Below are 17,833 nucleotides of genomic sequence, written 5' to 3' on the forward strand. Positions count from 1 at the left end.
AGACAAGCCAAAAAAAACTAAAAAACCCCTTGTAAACTTTATTGTTGTTGTTGTTTTATTTTGAACCAGGGATTAAACCCAAGGACACTTAACCATTGAGCCACATCTCCAGCCCCTTTTTTATATTTAAAGTCAGGGTCTTACTGAGTTGCGTAGGGCCTCTTTAAGTTGCTGAGGCAGCTTTTAAAAAAAATTTTTTTTTTTTAGTTGTAGATGGGCATAATGCCTTCATTTTATTTATTTATTTTTCTGTGGTGCTGAGGATCGAGCCTGACGCCTCATACATACAAAGCAAGCTGTCTGCCACTGAGCTACAAACCCAGGCCAAGGCTGGCTTTGAACTCTCAATCCTCCTGCCTCAGCCTCAGCCACTGGGATTACAGGCAGGTGCCACCATGCCTGGCGTCTCGTAAACTGTTAAGGGCACACAGGGGTGGAACCAGCCCTTCCAGGTCTGCTAAAGAAGACAGAGGTGGTGCTCCTCAAAGCTTTGGGAAAAAGAGAGTAGCCCAGCCGTCCGCCTGGGACAGAGGGGAAGAGCAAGTGAGGGAGGGAAAGAGGCCTCCGCAGAGTCTCCATTCCCAAAGGGGAAAACACTGCAGAAGTAGGAGGCTGCGCAGGGGTGGCCTGACGGGAGTGAGGCAGGGGAGGGCATGCGCACGCACGTGAGTGTATGAGCCCATGAGCAAAGAGGCTGGGGGACGTGGTCTCCTCTGGGACACGGGACTGAGATGGCAGGCTGTGGAGGACAAGGGTGTCTGTGACACTAGATATTACAGAGCAGCAAACCCTGTTTCTTTTCAGAACAGGGAGGGTGAGGAAGTGGCCCAAGCTACAGGAGGAGGAGGAGGTCTGGCTATAGACACTGGCTGCAGAGTGGGCTCTGCCACTCACTCCCCACATGACCTTGAGGGAGCCACGTCCACCAGCTAGGCCAGCTGTCGAATGAAGGCATTGTTGGATCCCAGAATAGAAAAGTCATGTTAATGGCAAACCTGGTGAAATCCCAGGGAAGTCTGTTGCTTTGCTGGTGGGCTGCATCAATATTAATGTCTCAGTTTTGATAAAGACACATGTTTATGTAAGATGTTCCCGTTGGGGGGAGCTGGGTGAAGGATGACTGGGAGCTTACTGTGCTCTCTTTGTGAAGTGACTGCAAATCTAAAATGATTTCAAAATAAAAGGTCTGAGGATTTTATAAGGAAAAAGGGGAAGCGGGCCTCAGATGTGCACACCCCGAGTTCACTTCCAGCTCTGAGACTGGCGCATCTGTGGTGTGTGGGCCAGGGAGAGACTGAGGACAGAAGGTGGACAATGAGCTCTGGACCTCAGCCAAACAGAGGTCCCAGGGCCTCTGTGGGGGCACAGTGCCAGAGTACCCCAGGCCAAGGCTCAGGGTCAGTCTCCAACTGAGCTGGCTCTATTCCCAGGCCTACTCCTAGAACAAATGGACACACATCCACCTGCTGTTTACAAAGAATCGGACCACACAGGACCCCGAGGTGCTGGAACCCTCCGTGGGAGAGGAATGAATTTCAGAGGACACAAGGTCTTGTGGTGAGCCCGTGAGCAAAGAGGCCTGGGGTAGGTGGTCTCCTCTGGGACTCAGAACTGAGATGGGCAGGCAGGGTGGCGGGGAGGGGTGGGGTGGGCAGGCAGCCTTCCCTGCTGATGAAGTTCAGAGCAACATCTTTCCCAAGAAGGACCCTATATTTTGGGTCCTGGGTTGACACGAGGACAGGGGTAGAGAAGGTGAACTATAGGTAGGAATGTGTCACTCAGTGCTACTTGGAACACAATCAGCTATAAAGTGTATATTTTCGGAGAGGACAGAGAAGAGGGCAAGTTCATTTTTAAACTCCAGGAAGGTCTAAGACTATAATATAAACGAAGTGACCTGAGTCAGAAAACTTGGTTCAAATCCCAGTTCTGTCGCTAAAATTGCTGTATGACCTTGGGTGACTTACTTAACCCAAACCTGCCTGTTTTTTTCTTCTGTAAAATGGAAAGAAATCATATCTATCCCAAAATAGTGATAAGGGATTAAATGAGATCATTTAAATGAAGGAGATTAAATATATTCAATGAAAACAACAGTACAGTAAAATATAGGAGTTCCTAATTTTTTCTTTCCTTTTCTTTTTTAATCCCAAGAAAAAGTGAAAATAACCAAACCCTCCAAACAATGAACAAACCTAACTTTTTTTTTTTTTAAATGAAGGATGGTTATATAAATCATGACACAGCCGTTTGGTGGAATATAAGTAGCCATTTAAAATGAAGGTTAGGAAGCAACATAGAAAAATGATCACAACACAGTGTTCAGAGAAAGAAACCAAGTACAAAACACACCAATTCAACCACGTCCACAACAAATCCCTGGAGAAATACGCACAAACACTCATAGTGGTTGGGTTGGGGTGAGCAGGGGTGGGCTTGCAGGTAACTTTCTCGTTTTCTAGAATGTTCAGAAACTAGGTTACATTTATAATAAAAAATTTTATTTAATAAAAAAAAAAACAATCCCCGAACCACAGCAGGAACAATTAGGTGTGACAAGAGCTGGCTGAGATACACAGGGGAGGGCGGAGGGAGAGCCACACCAGAAGGGCCAAGGGAAGGGGCGGGCAGGGGCGGAATGGCAGTGAAGCTCAGCCTTGGGCACTGTAGCCACCAAGGGCAGTCAGCTGGGCAGGGCTTTCCTGGATTTCCCTCCAGGTCAGGGCAGACAGAAGAGGAGCGGTGGAGAAGCTGGGGGTTTGTTGGGAGCAGTGGGGCTCCAGAATCCACAGTCCAAAGCTGCCCAGGGAGGCCACTTCAGTGCTATGCCCAGGACTGTGTATCGCCTGCTGTCACAGTCAGGAGCATTTTCAGGGGGCAGCTCCCCGGAAAGCTCCAGGAACCCAGACTCCCGGAACAAAAGCAGGCAGTGGTATTTGAGGTCCCTGTCACTGGGTCCCCAGTCCCCACCTGCCCCTCTTGGCCTCTGCTCTAGAGCACATTTCCTTGTCTCCCCTCCCTCCCTAGGCCACGTGGCCTGCAGGAGCAGGGCCAACCAACTGGCAGCAGTCACAGAACAAGAGTTTAATGGAAATCACGAAGGTGGGAGGAGGGGGCAGGGGTGGCATCACGGGTGTCCTCTCCGGCCAAGCCAGGCAGGCCCTGATGCCATCTCCTCCCCACACTTCACGGCTCTTCTGACAGGAGGGAAGAATTTTGGTGGCCCCTAGTCCAGCATGCCCGAAGTGGGAAGAGCTGCCCGGAGCCCAGGGGGGACACAGGTGTGATAAGCAGAACTGCAGGTGAGGCTGGGTGGCAGGGCACGAGGCAGCAGAAGGAAGTGTTGCTTAGGCCAGAAGCAATTCCCGAGGTCCCCCAAAGAAGGGCTGTTTGTCTCCCGTGCTGGGGCGCAGGGATTGAAGGGACTCAGTCACCCTTAATACGGGCCTGGTACCATGGAGGAGGCGTAGGGGTGAAGCAGGTGCCAGCCTGCAAAGGGCAAGTGTGAGCTTCTTCGGTGGCACTGTGGTTGTGGGTGTTAGGGCCCAGGCAAGGGTGAGGAGTGGTACCCTGCTGGGGCCACAGTGGTGTTTGTGGGATTGACCCAAAGTCCCTAATTCCCCCGGCGCCTTCCCTGGCTGAAGCTGTGCCTGGCGAAACTGCACCCAGGTGGACACCTGGATTACCTGCCTGCCACCTTGCCCCACCCCCATGTCCCCTATTTAGCCTCCTCTAATGTCCCCACAGCCACCTTCACTGCTTGGAACACAGCCCAGTCCATCTAGGAAAAAGAGAGAGGACAAAGAATTTTTCAATCACATTCCGGGGCCCACAGCTCCCCCTCCCCCCGAGAAAACCCTCTCTCTGCACGGGCAGACTGACTTCTGGCCTGGCACAGAGCCGGACCTGGCCTGTCCACCACAGCTGTGCCCCAGGGGGGTTTGGACGGCACACCCAGCCTGCTGGCAAGGGTCACACTCACTTGGGCATAAAGCAGGTGGCAGTCTGGAGGCAGGCCGGTTCCCTGGTGACAGAGCTGAGCAGAGAGGGCAGAGGTCTCAGGGGACAAGAAGTGCTGGGTGACGCTGACTGTGCTCACCAGGCCCTGCACCTGTGCCAGGGAGGGCGGGCAGGAGGGTCAGTGCAGGCTCAAGGTCATGCATCCTGTCCCTGCTTCTGTAGTCCCTGAGGTCCACTTCCTCTGATGACCCCACCCAACTCTCAGAGAGGAGAGGACAAGGATACAGCACCATGTAAACAGGTGTCCTAAACCAGGCCAAAGGGATGCCCGAGGGCCACTGAGGAGGCCAAGACCAGAGCACCCCTCTGGGGCGTGTCCCACTTGGACTTGAGGACCCAAGGACCCCACAGCTTCTCCGTCGCCTCCTCCCCACTGCAGGCCATGGCTCCTGCCCTCTCGCTCTGGGGCCTGGAGAGAATGCTATGTGACCCTGGGGGTTCTCTGTCCCTTGCTTCTGCTCCCCTGATCTCCCCACGGAGCCCTGCCCACAGGGGAAGCACCTGGTGGGGTGCCCCTGCGGGCACCAGCACGGCCTCTCCGGGAGCCTGCAACAGGGTCCAGCAGTTCACACCCCACTCCTCCCGCAGGCGCCGGCGAAGCCCCGCGTCCAGGTAGCAGCTGCCTGGGGCACCGGGCTCCAGGGTCCCTGCCTCGGCAGGGCACACCTTAGGGAAGAGAAGGGGAGATGAGCCAGAGGTGAGAGGGAGGGGGCCGCGGGAGGAAGGGGACATGGGCTTCACAGAAGCCAGGGTGCAGGAGCTCGGGGACAGTCAGATCTTGAGAGGCAGGCAGCAGAGGGCACGGGATGGGAGGAAAGGGGCTGTGTCACAGCAAACATTCAGCTGGAAGGAGCTTAGAGGAAAGGATTAGGGACGCTGGAGTTGAGGGTCTAATCCCTGCCTTCCTGGGGCCAGCTGCCTTTCCCAGCCTCTGTGGCCCTGGCTTGGTCCCTGGTCCTCTCTCAATGGTGCTCCTTTCTTCAAAACCCAGCAAGATGTCCTGCATAATCTCCCCTCCTCAACGGTCCACACCATGGCATCTGTGACTGGCCTGCAGTGGCTGCTAAGGTGGGGGACAGAACACCCAACGCGTCCTGAGATCCTGGATCCAGAAGCGCAAGGCCGCACAGAGGTTCTGATTCTCAGTGGGTGGACAGGCTTGCCTGCTCAGACCAGGGCCTCTGCGGCAGGAACTGCTATGGGGGCCGACACCAGCCCAACCAGAGCTCCTGGGGCAGGCAGGGACTCGTGGAGGCCGCAGGAGGAGGTGCCCAGGGAACACCTGCTGAGGTGAACGCCAGCATCATGCTCCAACTGGCCACCAGCTAGATCCACCCCCTTCAGCTAGGACCTCAGCCATCATCCCTGGGCTTAGAGCTACCGGACTGGGCTGAGGTGGGGAGGGGAAGACTGGTGAACCAGACTAGACCCTAGAGAGTGCCAGCCAGGTGCCAAAATGTCCTTGCCAAGAGATCCAAGTCCATCCTGGGGCCAGAGCTGTGTGTTCCCAGGCCACCCAGTGAGAACGTCCCCTCTTAGACCTCTCCCATGAATCATCGTGTTGGGCCATTCAGGACTGCCCACAGCCAGCCACACCCTGGCCAGACGAGGCCATCTGTTTATGACGGGTGCCTCTGTCTGCTCCCTTCTGGGTGTCCCAGCATCAGTGTGTGCCTCTGCAGAGGTGTGCAGGACGTGGTGGACAACACCCCCTTGGCCTCTGCGTGTCTGTGTGTGCCTCAGAGGAGTGACACTTTGTGGAAGTCTTTTCTCCAGGATAACTGGGGCCCAGCTGGACTCTGCAGCCATGAGGCCCCTGTCCGGGCTGGGTCTCTCCTCTACCTGCCCCTGGTCTACCGCCCCCGGCTCTCTACCTGGCTAGACCTCCCTTGGGCAGTCTCTTCTCATTTCCTGGTGGAGCCATAAAAGGGGAGCACCAGGGCTCCCCTTAGCCTCTGCCAGGCTCACCCTGCCCCAGAGCCCAGGAAAGGGAGGCCGCTGGCCCAGGAGGAGCAGAGAGGTGACCTGGGTCGGAGCCGACCGAAGCTCAGAGCTCAGCTTCACCGTGAGCCTCCATTTCCTGTCTACAAAATGAGTCAGGGCAGGGGGAGAGTAATGGGCGGACATTAAGGTACCCAAGGCCCGTAGCACAATGCCCAGCCTACATCAGTAGGTCCCTGCTCTCCTGTCACACCACCTTCTCCTTTGGAGCCCCTCCACAGAATGGGGGTCCTCGTCTGCCTTCTCTGTACCTGTTTGAATGACTGGGGCAGGCCAGCTCCCCGTGGGGGCTGGGGTGGGGAGCAAGCACAAGAGACGGGCACGGGGTACACAAGACAAGCTCCCAGCTTCCCTCCTCACCATCTGGAGAAAGCGGCGGATGCGCTGGGCGTCCTGTGCCCGGAACACGTGCCACACGGTGCTCACCTGGCTACCGGGAGACCAGAGCCCCTCCCCGTCCAAGCCTGAAAGGAAATCTGCAGGGGAATGATGGCTCAGGTGGGCCCAGAGCAGGAGGAGACCGACACTTTAGTCACTAGCTTGTCCCTCGTCCTGTCCCCAGCCCAAGAGCCGCCTCTTTTTTTCTTTCTTTTCTTTCCTTTTTAAAAAAAAGTTGCTGGGAGTTGAAACCAGGGCCTCTCACATGATAGGAAGTGCCACTGAGCTATACCCAAACCCTTCTGAGACTGGTCTCACTACGTTGTGATCCTCCTGCCTCAGCCTCTCAAGTAACTGGGAGTACAGCATGTGCCAAGGCACCTGACTGACCCACCTTTCTGTGCCCGGTGCCAAGCAGGAAGTGGTGCCTCTGCATGAACCAGGATGCTGACCAGGTCAGCCACCTCCACACAGAGGTTCTTGGTCCCCAGATGTCCACGGTGTGAGCTCACGCCTGTGTGGAGACAGAGAATGGATGGTTTGGAACAGAATAAAAGAGCACTATGGGCCTCAGGACCTTGGCACAGACACCAGTGTACCCCAAGATGGCAGATACAAGGTGAGGGTAGGGAGTGGCCAGGACAGGCAGGGCACTGCACTCACCATGAGCCGCCCAGAGCTGGGGCTCCAGCAGATGCAGGGCAAGGCCGGGTGGGAGGTAGGAAGCCAGGTTGAGTTTCCCGCGGTGGGCACAGTACTCGGGGAGGGGCAGGCTGGAGGCGAGGTTCTCCACCCTGTGGGCAGCGGGCTTTGCGCTCAGCAGGTCCAACCCAAGTGCCAGAGGCCCCACTAGACACCCCACCACCACACTGAATGACTCCCAGAGGGCAAGCTGGGAGCAATGAGGTCCCAGGGGACGGTGGGGGTGTTGAAGGAGGGGTGGGTGGATAAGGGACAGATGGTGGGGGAGAAGACAGGGCTGGCCCTTGGGATCCCGCACACCTGCTGGTGTCCTCATCTCCCAGAGCTCGGTGCAGCAGGAGGACAGAGCCCTCGTCTGACTTGGGGCGCACTAGGGGAGAAGACAGAGTGGCGCTGGCCTCGGAGGAGCTGGCCCTCGGGTCCCAGGGACAGCAACACATGGGTGCAGCCCCTGTGCAGGGCCCCACTGCCCGCCACCCCACATCAGGAATACTTACTCTCGGGCTGAGAAAATCCCTCCCAGAAGGCTGTGCTGTCCAGGCTGGTGGGCTTGGGGGGACCTCGGGGAGTCAGTGTCTGCACCTGGCCTCCAAGCGCCCCCAGCGCCCCCACGTCCCACAGGTGGCCTCGCAGTGTTCTCTGAATCCCTGACACCAACACGGGCTGCAGAGGGAGGGAGGAAGGCAGGGCGCGGGGAGGATGAGAGGCAGCCCTCCAGGAGCACTGGCAGCTCCAGGGCAACCCGGAGGTGCAAGGGGACAGTGGGCCTAGGGATGGGGGCCTGCAGGCGGGCGAGGCCCGGAGGGCCTGAGGGGAGAGGCCGACACTCACCTGGCCCTGCCTCCAGTGCTCCTGGAAGAGGTGGAAACCCCGCCGAGGCCTGGGCTCCTGGAGCCACAGCAAGGCCCCCGGGGGCTGCAGCCGCGGCCTCACTGGTGAGAGGGGCAGGCTCAGGCCCTTGCGCAGGCCTGGCCCTGCTCGGAGGCCCGGCCCCAGGGCTTTCTCCTGGATCTTGCGTTCCACCACTTGCGCGATGATACTGTCCAGGATGTTGGTGATGCGGTCATCCTGGGGGCAGGGAGGGAACAGGGCAGGAGGGCTCAGGACCTGTCGGCCCCACAGGGAGGCAGCCCAGTCTCTGGTCCCAGGCTCCCAGCCCTCCCTCCGTGCCCTGGCTCACACTGGGCAGGGCCGGAGTAACAGGGGCAAAGGCCATGTGGATCCGCTCGTGTCCCAGGCAGAGTTTGACAGCAGTCGAGGCCAGCAGTTCACAGAGAGAGGGACAAGGCAGGGGCCCTCGGCTGGCCCGGTCCTCTGTTGGGGTCTCAGTGGAGTCTGGGGTCTCTGTTGGGAAAGAAAATAGCAATGTGTCTGCTCTCCTCACCAACATCCCCCGTGCCAACTCTGCTCGTGCCTCCCACCATGACCTTCTGCCACAGGCAGCTCCAGAGCCTCTTGAAAGGGGGGCCTAGAACCAGAGTCTGACTGGAGAAGAGGCTGGGAGACCCATCTCGAGCAGAGTGATGGGCATTACTGGGAGTGGGGGTGGGAGGCTGCTTTCTTTCTTGTTTTGGGGGGGTGGGTACTGGGGATTGAACCAGGGGTGCTTTACCATTGAGCTACATCCCACCCTTTTTACATTTTATTTTGATACAGAGCCTCACTCAGTTGCTGAGGCTGTCTTCAAACTTGTGATCCTCCTGACTCAGCCTCCCGAGTTGCTAGGATTACCAGGATGTTGCCATGCCCAGTAGGGGTGGCTGTTTTCTAAAGCAATTGCAGATTGTTCCTGGACATTTCTGCTGCCTGCTGTCTCACTGCATCACTCTGTCCAAGGGGGGGTGGGGAGCCGCTCACCCTCTTTGATGTCCTTGGTCCTGTTGAGGTCCCCATTGCAGGAAGGTCGTGGAGTTGAGGGAGTTTTCTCTGTGGGCTCCTTCTGTTAAACCCCCAGTGCAACCAGAGATTTTTAAAACAGCAGCTACAACTCAACTCAACCCACAAGAATTAATGATGGACTCCTGTAAGTCCCCAAATTGTGTTTACAGGAGTAAAGTATTACAGGACATAATGTAAGGAGAGAAGCAGCTACTCATGGACTTCTCCTTACAGTATGATTTAAAGTACAAGAACATAAATGCAAATAAAAATATTGACAAAGGACTGGAAAGAAATATGTCAAAATGTTTATGGTGGCATGTGAGGTCATTATCGTTTTCTTCCTCATGCTTTGTACTTTCCCAAATTTCCACAGGAGTATGTGGCACGGGGTCTGATACACAAAACACGCTTAGAGAACTATTTCTTGAATGGATAAGTTTTATCATAAAAAACATGAACTTCATAAAAACTTTGTACCATGCTGAGCACCTGCTGCACTTGGTGCTGGGAAAACTGAACTAGAAGCATCGTGAACTGGGGGGCTGGGGCTGGGGCTCAGTGGCAGAGAGCTTGCCTCGCACATGTGAGGCCCTGGGTTCGATCCTCAGCACCACATAAAAATAAACGAATAAAAATAAAGATATTGTGTCCATCTACAACAACAACAACAACAACAACAAAATTTTTAAAAAAGAAGCGTGAACAGGAAGAGGACTCGATGCAGGCAGGGAGTGAGGTGGGTGTAGAGGTAAGGCACCAGATGCTGGCGCTCACTGCTGGGATGCTAATCCCCAGGCGAAGTAGGGAAGTAGCCCAGTCCCATTGGCTTCCGAGTCCCTCTTCATCCCCATCAAGAGAGAAGGGCCAAACCCCTTGCAAAGGTCAGTCACTCGCAGGCACACTTACCCCACCCTGGGGCCTACTGTTAGTCTTTGTGAGGTGAGCCATGCCCTGGTTCTTACCTGCTGGCCCCCATCTGCAGTGGCCCACACCCGGGCATCAGTTTGGCAGGGGCAATGCCCCCGGATGTCGAACTTGACCCAGACCTGGTGCATTGCAGTGCTCAGTTGGGTCAACACTGGGGGTAGAGAGGAGAGTAGGAGGTTGGGGGGAGTGCAGACCAGCAGCTTGGCCTCAGCAATGGGAAGGACATGGCACCAGGGTGAGGGACAACCAGACAGGAAGCTGGTCTCCCTCAGGACCCACCCACTCCACGCTCCACCCCTCCATGATGGCTCACCCTGGCTAGAGACAAACTGGGTCAGCATCAGAGAACAGGCAGCGTGCCCAGCCTCCTGGGCACACTCCTCCGTGGACTGCTCCGGAGAGCCTGTGGGGTGGGAAGGGAGACACTGCAGGTCCAGAAAGCAAGGTAACCATGGGTTAAGGTCAAGGAAGAAGGCCAAGGACATGATATGAAATCAGGGGCTCAACAAGCCATAAAGCTTGTTGCTTTCTGGGAAACTTGGGCACACAGTGTCATAGGATTCTCTGCCTGCCGAAAGCAGAGGCTTTCATATGCATCTTTGCAACAGCTCAAAGTGGTCATGTGGGAGAGAATGTTCCAGAACGTTTCTGATTCTGGAAATTTTTTTAGCCATATCTCTTGGAACACCGAGAAACTTCAAGACCTCAGGTGATTGGGTTGAGGCAAGGAAATGAAAACTGAGAATCATGAAAAGAACGGATAGAGTCAGAAGATCTAAGTCTAAATGCTGGCCTTAACACTTACTAGCTGCTCGGTCTTGGGCAAATCACTTAACCTTTCTGAGTTTTTCTTATCTGGAAAACGGAGGCAAAAATACCCACCTCACAGTGTTACAACAGGTTTAAAAAGATGCAAGCTGAGCAAAATGGGAGGCATAGAGTAGGCACCCGACTTCTCTTAAGGGTGGGCAAGGATACAGGCATGGCCCTTGATCTGGGGAGAGGGAAAGTTCTGCTCTAAGGGGCAATGAGCCTCAGTGGCTCAGGCCAGGGCTGGGCGGGGCAGGGAGGCTCTTTGGAGAGAGGCAGCCAGGAAATGGCCACACACCCTAGAGCAGGCCCACAGGGCCTCCCTCCCCGCCCACCCACCACCCACCCCCAGCCCCTGGGCCCCTCCCTACCTGCTTTGTCCCGGGCCCTCCCAGCACCGGACAGGCGACCACAGGCCACACACAGCCGGTGGCTGCAGCGGGGGCATCTCCAGTGGGTGTTGAAGAGTCCATGGTGGCAACGGCTACAGCAGCGTGGGATACCCAGGCTTTCCTTGGTCACGGCTGGCCCCAAGCCTGCTGACCACAGGAGAGATCAGGGTCAGGGGACTGAAGGCGATGTCCTTTCAGCTTCGTATGGGAAGCCTCCAGGCAGAGGGGGGAGAAGCAGGGAGCGGTTTCCACCTGGAGGAGGGAGACAGTCCCCTTGATTCCCCCCAACTTAGCAGTCCCTGACAAGAACATCCCTGCAGGAACCACCCCCTCAGACAAGGCCACCCCCCCAGCCATGGCCCTAGCTTCCCAGGCCTGCCCCGGGGACCCTCTGAATGAATAATCCATGCCACTTCCAGCACGTGCCTTCAGCCCCGCTCCCTGCCTCCCAGCCCTGCTTGCTACCAGAAACAGACACGGTCACTGCTCCAGTGGCCTTTCCTTCAGGGGACACTGTATTTTCTTTTGAAGAGGAAATCTTAAGAGGCCACATCTGTCTTTACCCAAAGGAGTGGATTTTTTTTTAAGAGCAAAATTTCAGATTAAGCCATGATTGACAGGTTGGGGACTCCAGGCTGCTCCGCACTGGGCCCCTGCCCTCCCAGCATTCACACTCCAGGCGGCGAGATGGACCCGCTGACACAAGGTGACTAGGCACCACAAGGAAGGTGTGGTGGGGCAGCTCCAGGAGTGGGCCCCAAAGTATGAGTAAGTCTTCATGCACCAGGTAGGAAGGGAGGGGCAGGGTACTCCAGACGAGGGAACTGCCAGTGTCAAGGCCCCAGGGGGTGGACGGCTCGGGTGATCCGGGAAGGGAAGGAGGGATGGGTGTGCATGCTGGGAATCCAGCCTGGGAACAATAGGAGCCAACAGGAGCAGACAGTGGCCCGCTGAAGAAAACATGGGGTGCTGGCCCTTTCTGGGGCAAGAGGAGCCACAAATGATCTCTACAAACACCCCTTCCAGTGACGGGCGGGCCCAGGGCTGCGTGATTACAAAGACCACTCTGGTGCTGTGAGAGGTGGGCTGGAGGGACAGCCTGAGCCTAGAACTCCACCAGGCGCCCTCCAGTCTTGATCACCAGCCTGAATCCCACCAGCCTCCTGGGCCCATGAGCCTCACCACCCCAGGAAGCCTCCCGGCCCGCCTCCCAGGGTTCCTGCAGACACTTGTACTTGGCCTTGTTTTCCCCACAAGCCCTGAGGCTCTCTGGGAATTGGGCTGGACCAGGATTTACACTTCCCAGCATCCCCCACCCAAGCCAGAAACCTCAGCGTTGACTAAGAGACGGACTCAGAAATAAGGACAGACGAGGCAGGAGCTCTTCTGAGGTCACAGCAGGCTTAGGAAGCCACGGCGGGGGTGGGGGATGGAAGGAAGGGAGGTCCAGCTCACCCTCACGCTGCGCCCAGGCCAGGGCCTCCCGCTCTCTCCGCAGCAGGCGGCACAGTCGGTCCCCCAAACCACTCAGCAGGTGCTTGGCGAGGCCCATGCTGAGTCCAGCTTCCAGGCCAGACCCTCCACCCTCCTCAGGGCTGCGCAGGGAGTCTTCTTCCTCGGGCTGCTCCCCTCCCAGAGGCAATCTGCAGACCAGGCAGAAGCCCGTGAGGAGGGAGCCCCGGGCCAGAGGAGGGGATGCTGGGGAGGCCAGGGCCAGGCTCACCTCTGTGCTCGCTGGGAGTGGCAGGTCGGCCCACCCACCTCTCCAGCTGCCTGGGCACAGCTTTGGCATTGAGCGATGCCCGTTGACAGAGACGGGCAAGGTATGTCCTGAAGCCCAGGGTCCTTGAGGCTGGTCCTGCCGTCTCGGGATCCTAAGGAAACAATGCAGCTGGTCAGGAGTTTGGGGTTCTGGGGCTCAGGCCAACCCTAGCCCCGTTTCAGCACCCACCCTGTCCACGCATACAGTCCAGTCCCTTCCTTGCCCCAGGCCTGTGAGGCCTAATTCAGAACCAGCAAGAGCGGGCCAGGGAGCCAAAAGGTCCACACACGAGGCTGAGCAGTGGCCTGCCCTCCTCTGTCCTTCTTCCTGACTTGGCCTCTCATGCCCTGGCATGGACGGAAGCTGAGGGAAGGGGTGTCTGGTGTCGGGCCCAAGGCTTTGGGCAACTGGAGCGACGGTCCTCACACAAGTGCGGGATCCTTCCAGTGTCGAATCTGGCTAGCTCCACGAGGGTTTAAGTGATACGGCTGGCCGAGTGACAGCGCGAGGAGACAATCCCAACGCAGACAGACGATGGAGGGCGCCGGAAAGTGAGAAGGCTGGAGGGTTTCAACACAGGCCACAGGTGCAGTAACCCAAGAAGGCGAGGAGGCCAACCACTTCCCAGGCCAGACGAGGCCTGGGGGGGTGCAGACAGACCCGGGCCGGGCGCGGAGGTACTTGTTCAAGGCCACAGACAGTCCTGATCCACACCAAATAGTCCAGAAGGCGGAGAAAGTAGGGGATCCTAAAGAACTGAGGCCAGGCCAGCAGCGCCGGAACCCTCTGTGAAGGACACAGTGTAACGGCAGCGTCCAGGATGTGCCCAAGGTCCTAACAGTGAAGAGTTCAAGCTGAGCCTCCATGGTCCAGCTGGCCAACAGGCAGGACAGGGATCCTTCCGGACAGGTGACGCCAATCCAGGATTTGTGGCACAAATAATCATAGCCATGAACATTGATTGTTTATTAAGAGCCACCAATTCTATCATGCCCTTGATGTGGATTATTATAGTATTTAATCCTTGCAGCAGGCTTCGTGAGGTAGACACATCTTTATCCCCATTTTATAGATGACACAACTGAGGCCCAGAAAGGTGAAGTTATTTACCCAGGGTCACACAGCTACTGATCAGTAAAGTCAGGAAGCAAGCACTTTGAACCCAAAGCCCATGCTGCCATCAACACACCACGGCTTGGCAGGAGACAGGGAGATGGAAACCATTGACTGGAAGGCGGAAGGCTCTGGCTGTAGATGCTGAGAAGCCCCAGAGAGCCACAGACACTGAGGCAGGAAACCTGACAGCTGGGTGTAGTCCAGCCTTAAAGCACCTATGGACCTTGTCCCCTGCAGAGCCCCAGCCCTGCTGCTGCTTGCTCCCCAGTCAGGCCACGGAGCCTCCACCACCCCTTACCTTTCTGTTCCTCCAGCTGTTCTGCCTCTGCCTTGCTCCCTATTGATGTGTCCAGCACCTCCTGCCACACTCCAGTCCCCTGCCCCGTGGTGCCTGGGAAAGGGTCAGGTGGACGTTTGGGGGTGGGGCCGCCTGCTGCTCCCTGGACCTCAGGGCTGCCTGCCCTCTTGAGGGCCCGGAGCCGGGCAGCTGAGCTCTTCTCATCCCCAGGACAGTCGCCTGGACACCCAAACTGCTCCGAGTGCCGTGTGAGCCATGTCTTCTTCAGCTTGGTGTGGTGGCTTGGGGGGCAGGCCCTGGGACCAGGCACCTTGTTCACAGCCTCTCTGGATGCGTGGGGCCCACTGGTACCCCCCTCCAGGCTCTCCTGGCACTTCCCACAAGAACCAAGATCCCCCTCTCTAGCGGGTGGGTGGGATGAGCAACAGCCCCCCTGGGTGGTAGGAGGCCCAGGAGAGGGGCACCTTGGGGTGGCTGGTGGCCCCAGGGGGTACCCAAGGCTGCCACTGCCTGGTATAGCCCAGACGTTGCCAAGAGTATGAACCAGGCCTGTGGGATAAGTGGGCCAGTGGGGCGGGGGAATAGTGTCTGGATGCCCCAGGAAACGTGGGCAGAGAGTCTGCTGCCTGTCAGCTCCGGTCTCCCCATCCCTCTGGGGCAGTGAAGGGCCTTCTGCCTCTCGGGCTCTCTGGAGGTGTCCACCAGGGGCTGAGCCCAGCAGGCCAGGTTCCAACGTGGCCACGGGTTCCTTTGCCACCCTGAGAGTGCTCGGATCCTTGTGATAAAAGCCCTGAGAGTGGAGAAAGAGTTCAGTTAGTGCTGGCTTGGTTCCCAGGGTTTAAAAGGACAGGCAGGACCAACAGCAGCAGTTGTCATGAACAAAATACTGCTGCTGTGAAACCACCGAACAGCTCACCAATCGGGTGATCAATGGCACTGCCCAGGGTCCCCTGAGTGGTTCCTCGTTGCCCTGGGATCCCCCTAGAGCCTCCTCTGGGATTTCTCAGACTTCACCACAATCCAACAACTAATGTCAGCTCATGGCTGACCCTGCCAAAGGGCATCCAGGACCTATTTAGGTGATTTGGTGCCTTGACCCATATTAGTTTTTAAGTATTTTAAAATCTTAATCTGGGCATGGGGTTGCCTATGGGTGAGAAACCTTAGGTACAAGTTATGAGGTCCCAGCATATCCCGTTCCTAGATACAGAGAGACCTTGCCTATCCTGCACCCCAGGACAAGGCCACGCATATGAAGGGCAGGGTTTCCAAGGCCTTGGCCTGGGTGGGCAAAGGGGAAGTCAGCGGCTGCAGAAGCCTGAGGGCAAAGGAGGGCCAGTAAGACGAGCTGCTGGGGCCGGGGGCAGCTGGTTGCACGGGCTGACTCCAGGGGACAACTTTGGACTCCTCCAGGTCATCAGATGGACCGGCAGAGTGGTATCATTAAGTATATTGTGTGTCCTGAGCCCCAGGTGACTACCCTCTGCTCCTGCACTCACCTTGCTGCCTAAGCTGAAGGCGGAGGGCACTTTGGGCTGGCCCCCGGAGTACACCCAGGGGGGTGGGGCCAAGGGCCAGTCACATGGACGCTCTGGGGGCAGACTGGATACTAAGTAGGGCGGCAAGCAGGTGGGCACCCAGAAGGGAGCTCGCTCCAGGATCTTGGTCTCCAGCAGGAAAGGACAGTGCACAGGTCGGAAGGCCACAGGGTCACTCTTGGGATGGCCACCGCTATGCTCAGGAATAAAGGGGCCATAGCGAGGTGGGCATGCTGGCCCGCAAAAAGCTAGTGGATGGGCCAGCATCGCCTCTTTCCAGCGCAGTCCTTCCTTGCTGCCCAGCCAGCTGGCCTTCTTCTCCCCATTCCGGGGGCCCTCACCCTCCACCAGTGGGAGCGTGTCCTTGGGGCCCTGGGGGAAGCCAGGAGGAAACCAGGAGTCTGGGGTACTCAGGATGCCCCTCCAGAAGGGAGCGGGCTCTCCCAGGCACAGTGCCCCATGGCGCAGGCTATCCCGCGGTGGAGTACCAGGCTCCTGTCCCACGATGCCGTTCTCAGGGGCTGTCTTCTCCCAGGCTGGGGTGTCCTTCAGGAAGCTGGGCGTGCTCTCCATCACTCTCCTGCCCTCATGGGGCTCTCCCAGGGAGGTCCCTAAAGCATTATCACCAAAGCATGAGTTCCTTGGGCACAAGCCCCAAGCAATTTACCTCTGGCACAGAGCAGGCACCGCCCTGGCAGCACCGAAGTGGCTCAGACCAGTAAGGCAAGTACCAGTCCACAGCTGGGCACCATGCAACCTACCATGTGTGGCCTGAAGGATCATGTCTGGGTGCGATGCCCCAGCATGGGGAGCTCACTCCTTCCCCCAGATTCTGGTCCCCACCTGAATTTGAGGGGCCAAGTTCAGCAGAAACTACCATTTCTAGGGTGACGTGTTCTGGCCTCACAGAGCCAGAAATCTGATCATGAGCCCTGGAGAAGAACAGGGAGCAAGAACCCAAAAGTTCAACTCTGTGGAAGGCAGGAGGACAGACCATCGTCACCTGCTGTGTGACCTTGGGCAAGTCTTGTTGTTCCTCTAAGCCTCAGCATGCCCTGGGATAAAATGGGGCTTAGGTTTCAGGGAACTCTTCCCAAACTGCAGCTTGTGGTTTTGGGGGTGCTGCTTGCCAGCCTCCGCCTCCAGCCCCAGCTAGACAGGACTGGGACTCGGTAGACTGGAGTCACTGGGAAGGGCAGGTAGCCAGGGCTGCTCGCTGCAGTCTCCCTCCACCTGGGCAGCCCTGAATCTGCCTTCCGAGGCTCCAGTTCCTTGGCTTTCTCCAGCAGAGCCCCAGGACCACTGCCTGGTGGCTAGGATCTGTGGTGGCTGGGCTGGGGAAGAGTGAGCCAGCAGAAGATAGGGGATTAAGAGGTTGGGGCAGGGCTGGTTAAAGCTGCCCTAGCTCAGCCAGCAAGGCCAGCGCCGGGGTGCCGCTGGTAACTGCAGCCTGGCAGGGGGGAGGGAAAGAGGCGGGGAAAGCGGGCTGGGCCCCAGAGAGAGAGGCAAGGGAGGGAAAATTGAACGTGTGTGCGAGGGACCAGGATGACAGGTGGCACCAGAGCGGCAGCACTCTCTTAGCGCAATTCTTTCGGCCGGCGGGTGGAAGCCCAGCAAGGGAGATGAGGACCTGTGGCACAGGGCGCCTGGGCTCTCCGGAGCCGCCGCTCCCATCGGCCCAGCCCCTAACAGGGAGCATCCTAACTTTTCGATGTGTGGCCCGGCCCAGAGGGGCACGGAAAACCCATTCCCTGCGTGCGCCCCGGGCTCGGATCGGAATTCCCCCGCCGGGAGAGTACCCGGACATTAGGATGCCGCGGTGCCCCCCTGGCGCCCCCTCTCGGCGCTTACCTGGGCTTCACGGACAGGGCGCGGCGCGGGCGGCGGCGCTCCTGTTGGCCGGCGCCGGGCACCCGCTCCCCATGGGCCGGCTCGGGGCCTCCCGGCCGACGGGCGAAGACGCGTTCTCCGCTCTCTGCTCAGCGCGCTCGCGCTCTCTTTCCCCCCG

At 57.7% G+C, this 17,833-nt stretch overlaps 1 protein-coding gene across 3 annotated transcripts; it reads right to left on the minus strand.

The window, feature by feature from the left end:
- Positions 1–3,069: 3,069 nt before the first annotated feature.
- On the minus strand, positions 3,070–17,789 carry Hr (HR lysine demethylase and nuclear receptor corepressor). 3 transcript variants are annotated; one of them, XM_046447863.1, is made up of 19 exons: positions 17,677–17,789; positions 15,787–16,436; positions 14,288–15,077; positions 12,835–12,985; positions 12,567–12,754; positions 11,091–11,258; positions 10,223–10,312; positions 9,945–10,060; positions 8,959–9,040; positions 8,282–8,445; positions 7,933–8,169; positions 7,599–7,764; positions 7,402–7,471; positions 7,063–7,193; positions 6,794–6,913; positions 6,382–6,497; positions 4,522–4,686; positions 3,983–4,111; positions 3,070–3,781 (listed from the first exon to the last, which is right to left on the minus strand). In XM_046447863.1, the coding sequence occupies exons 2-19, from the start codon at positions 16,396–16,398 to the stop codon at positions 3,719–3,721; spliced, it is 3,558 nt and encodes a 1,185-aa protein (XP_046303819.1). In that variant the 5' UTR covers positions 16,399–16,436; positions 17,677–17,789; the 3' UTR covers positions 3,070–3,718. The 3 variants fall into 3 exon arrangements, with proteins under 3 accessions (XP_046303819.1, XP_046303817.1, XP_046303818.1); XM_046447861.2 differs by lacking the exon at positions 17,677–17,789 and adding an exon at positions 16,587–17,621; XM_046447862.2 differs by lacking the exon at positions 17,677–17,789 and adding an exon at positions 16,587–17,619 and having other exon boundaries at positions 11,091–11,255.
- Positions 17,790–17,833: the final 44 nt, after the last annotated feature.

Source organism: Marmota monax, unplaced genomic scaffold (genome assembly GCF_021218885.2).
Source record: "Marmota monax isolate L192 unplaced genomic scaffold, Marmota_monax_Labrador192_F-V1.1 WCK01_AAM20220418_F8-fsc00040, whole genome shotgun sequence".
Taxonomy (NCBI): domain Eukaryota; kingdom Metazoa; phylum Chordata; class Mammalia; order Rodentia; family Sciuridae; genus Marmota; species Marmota monax.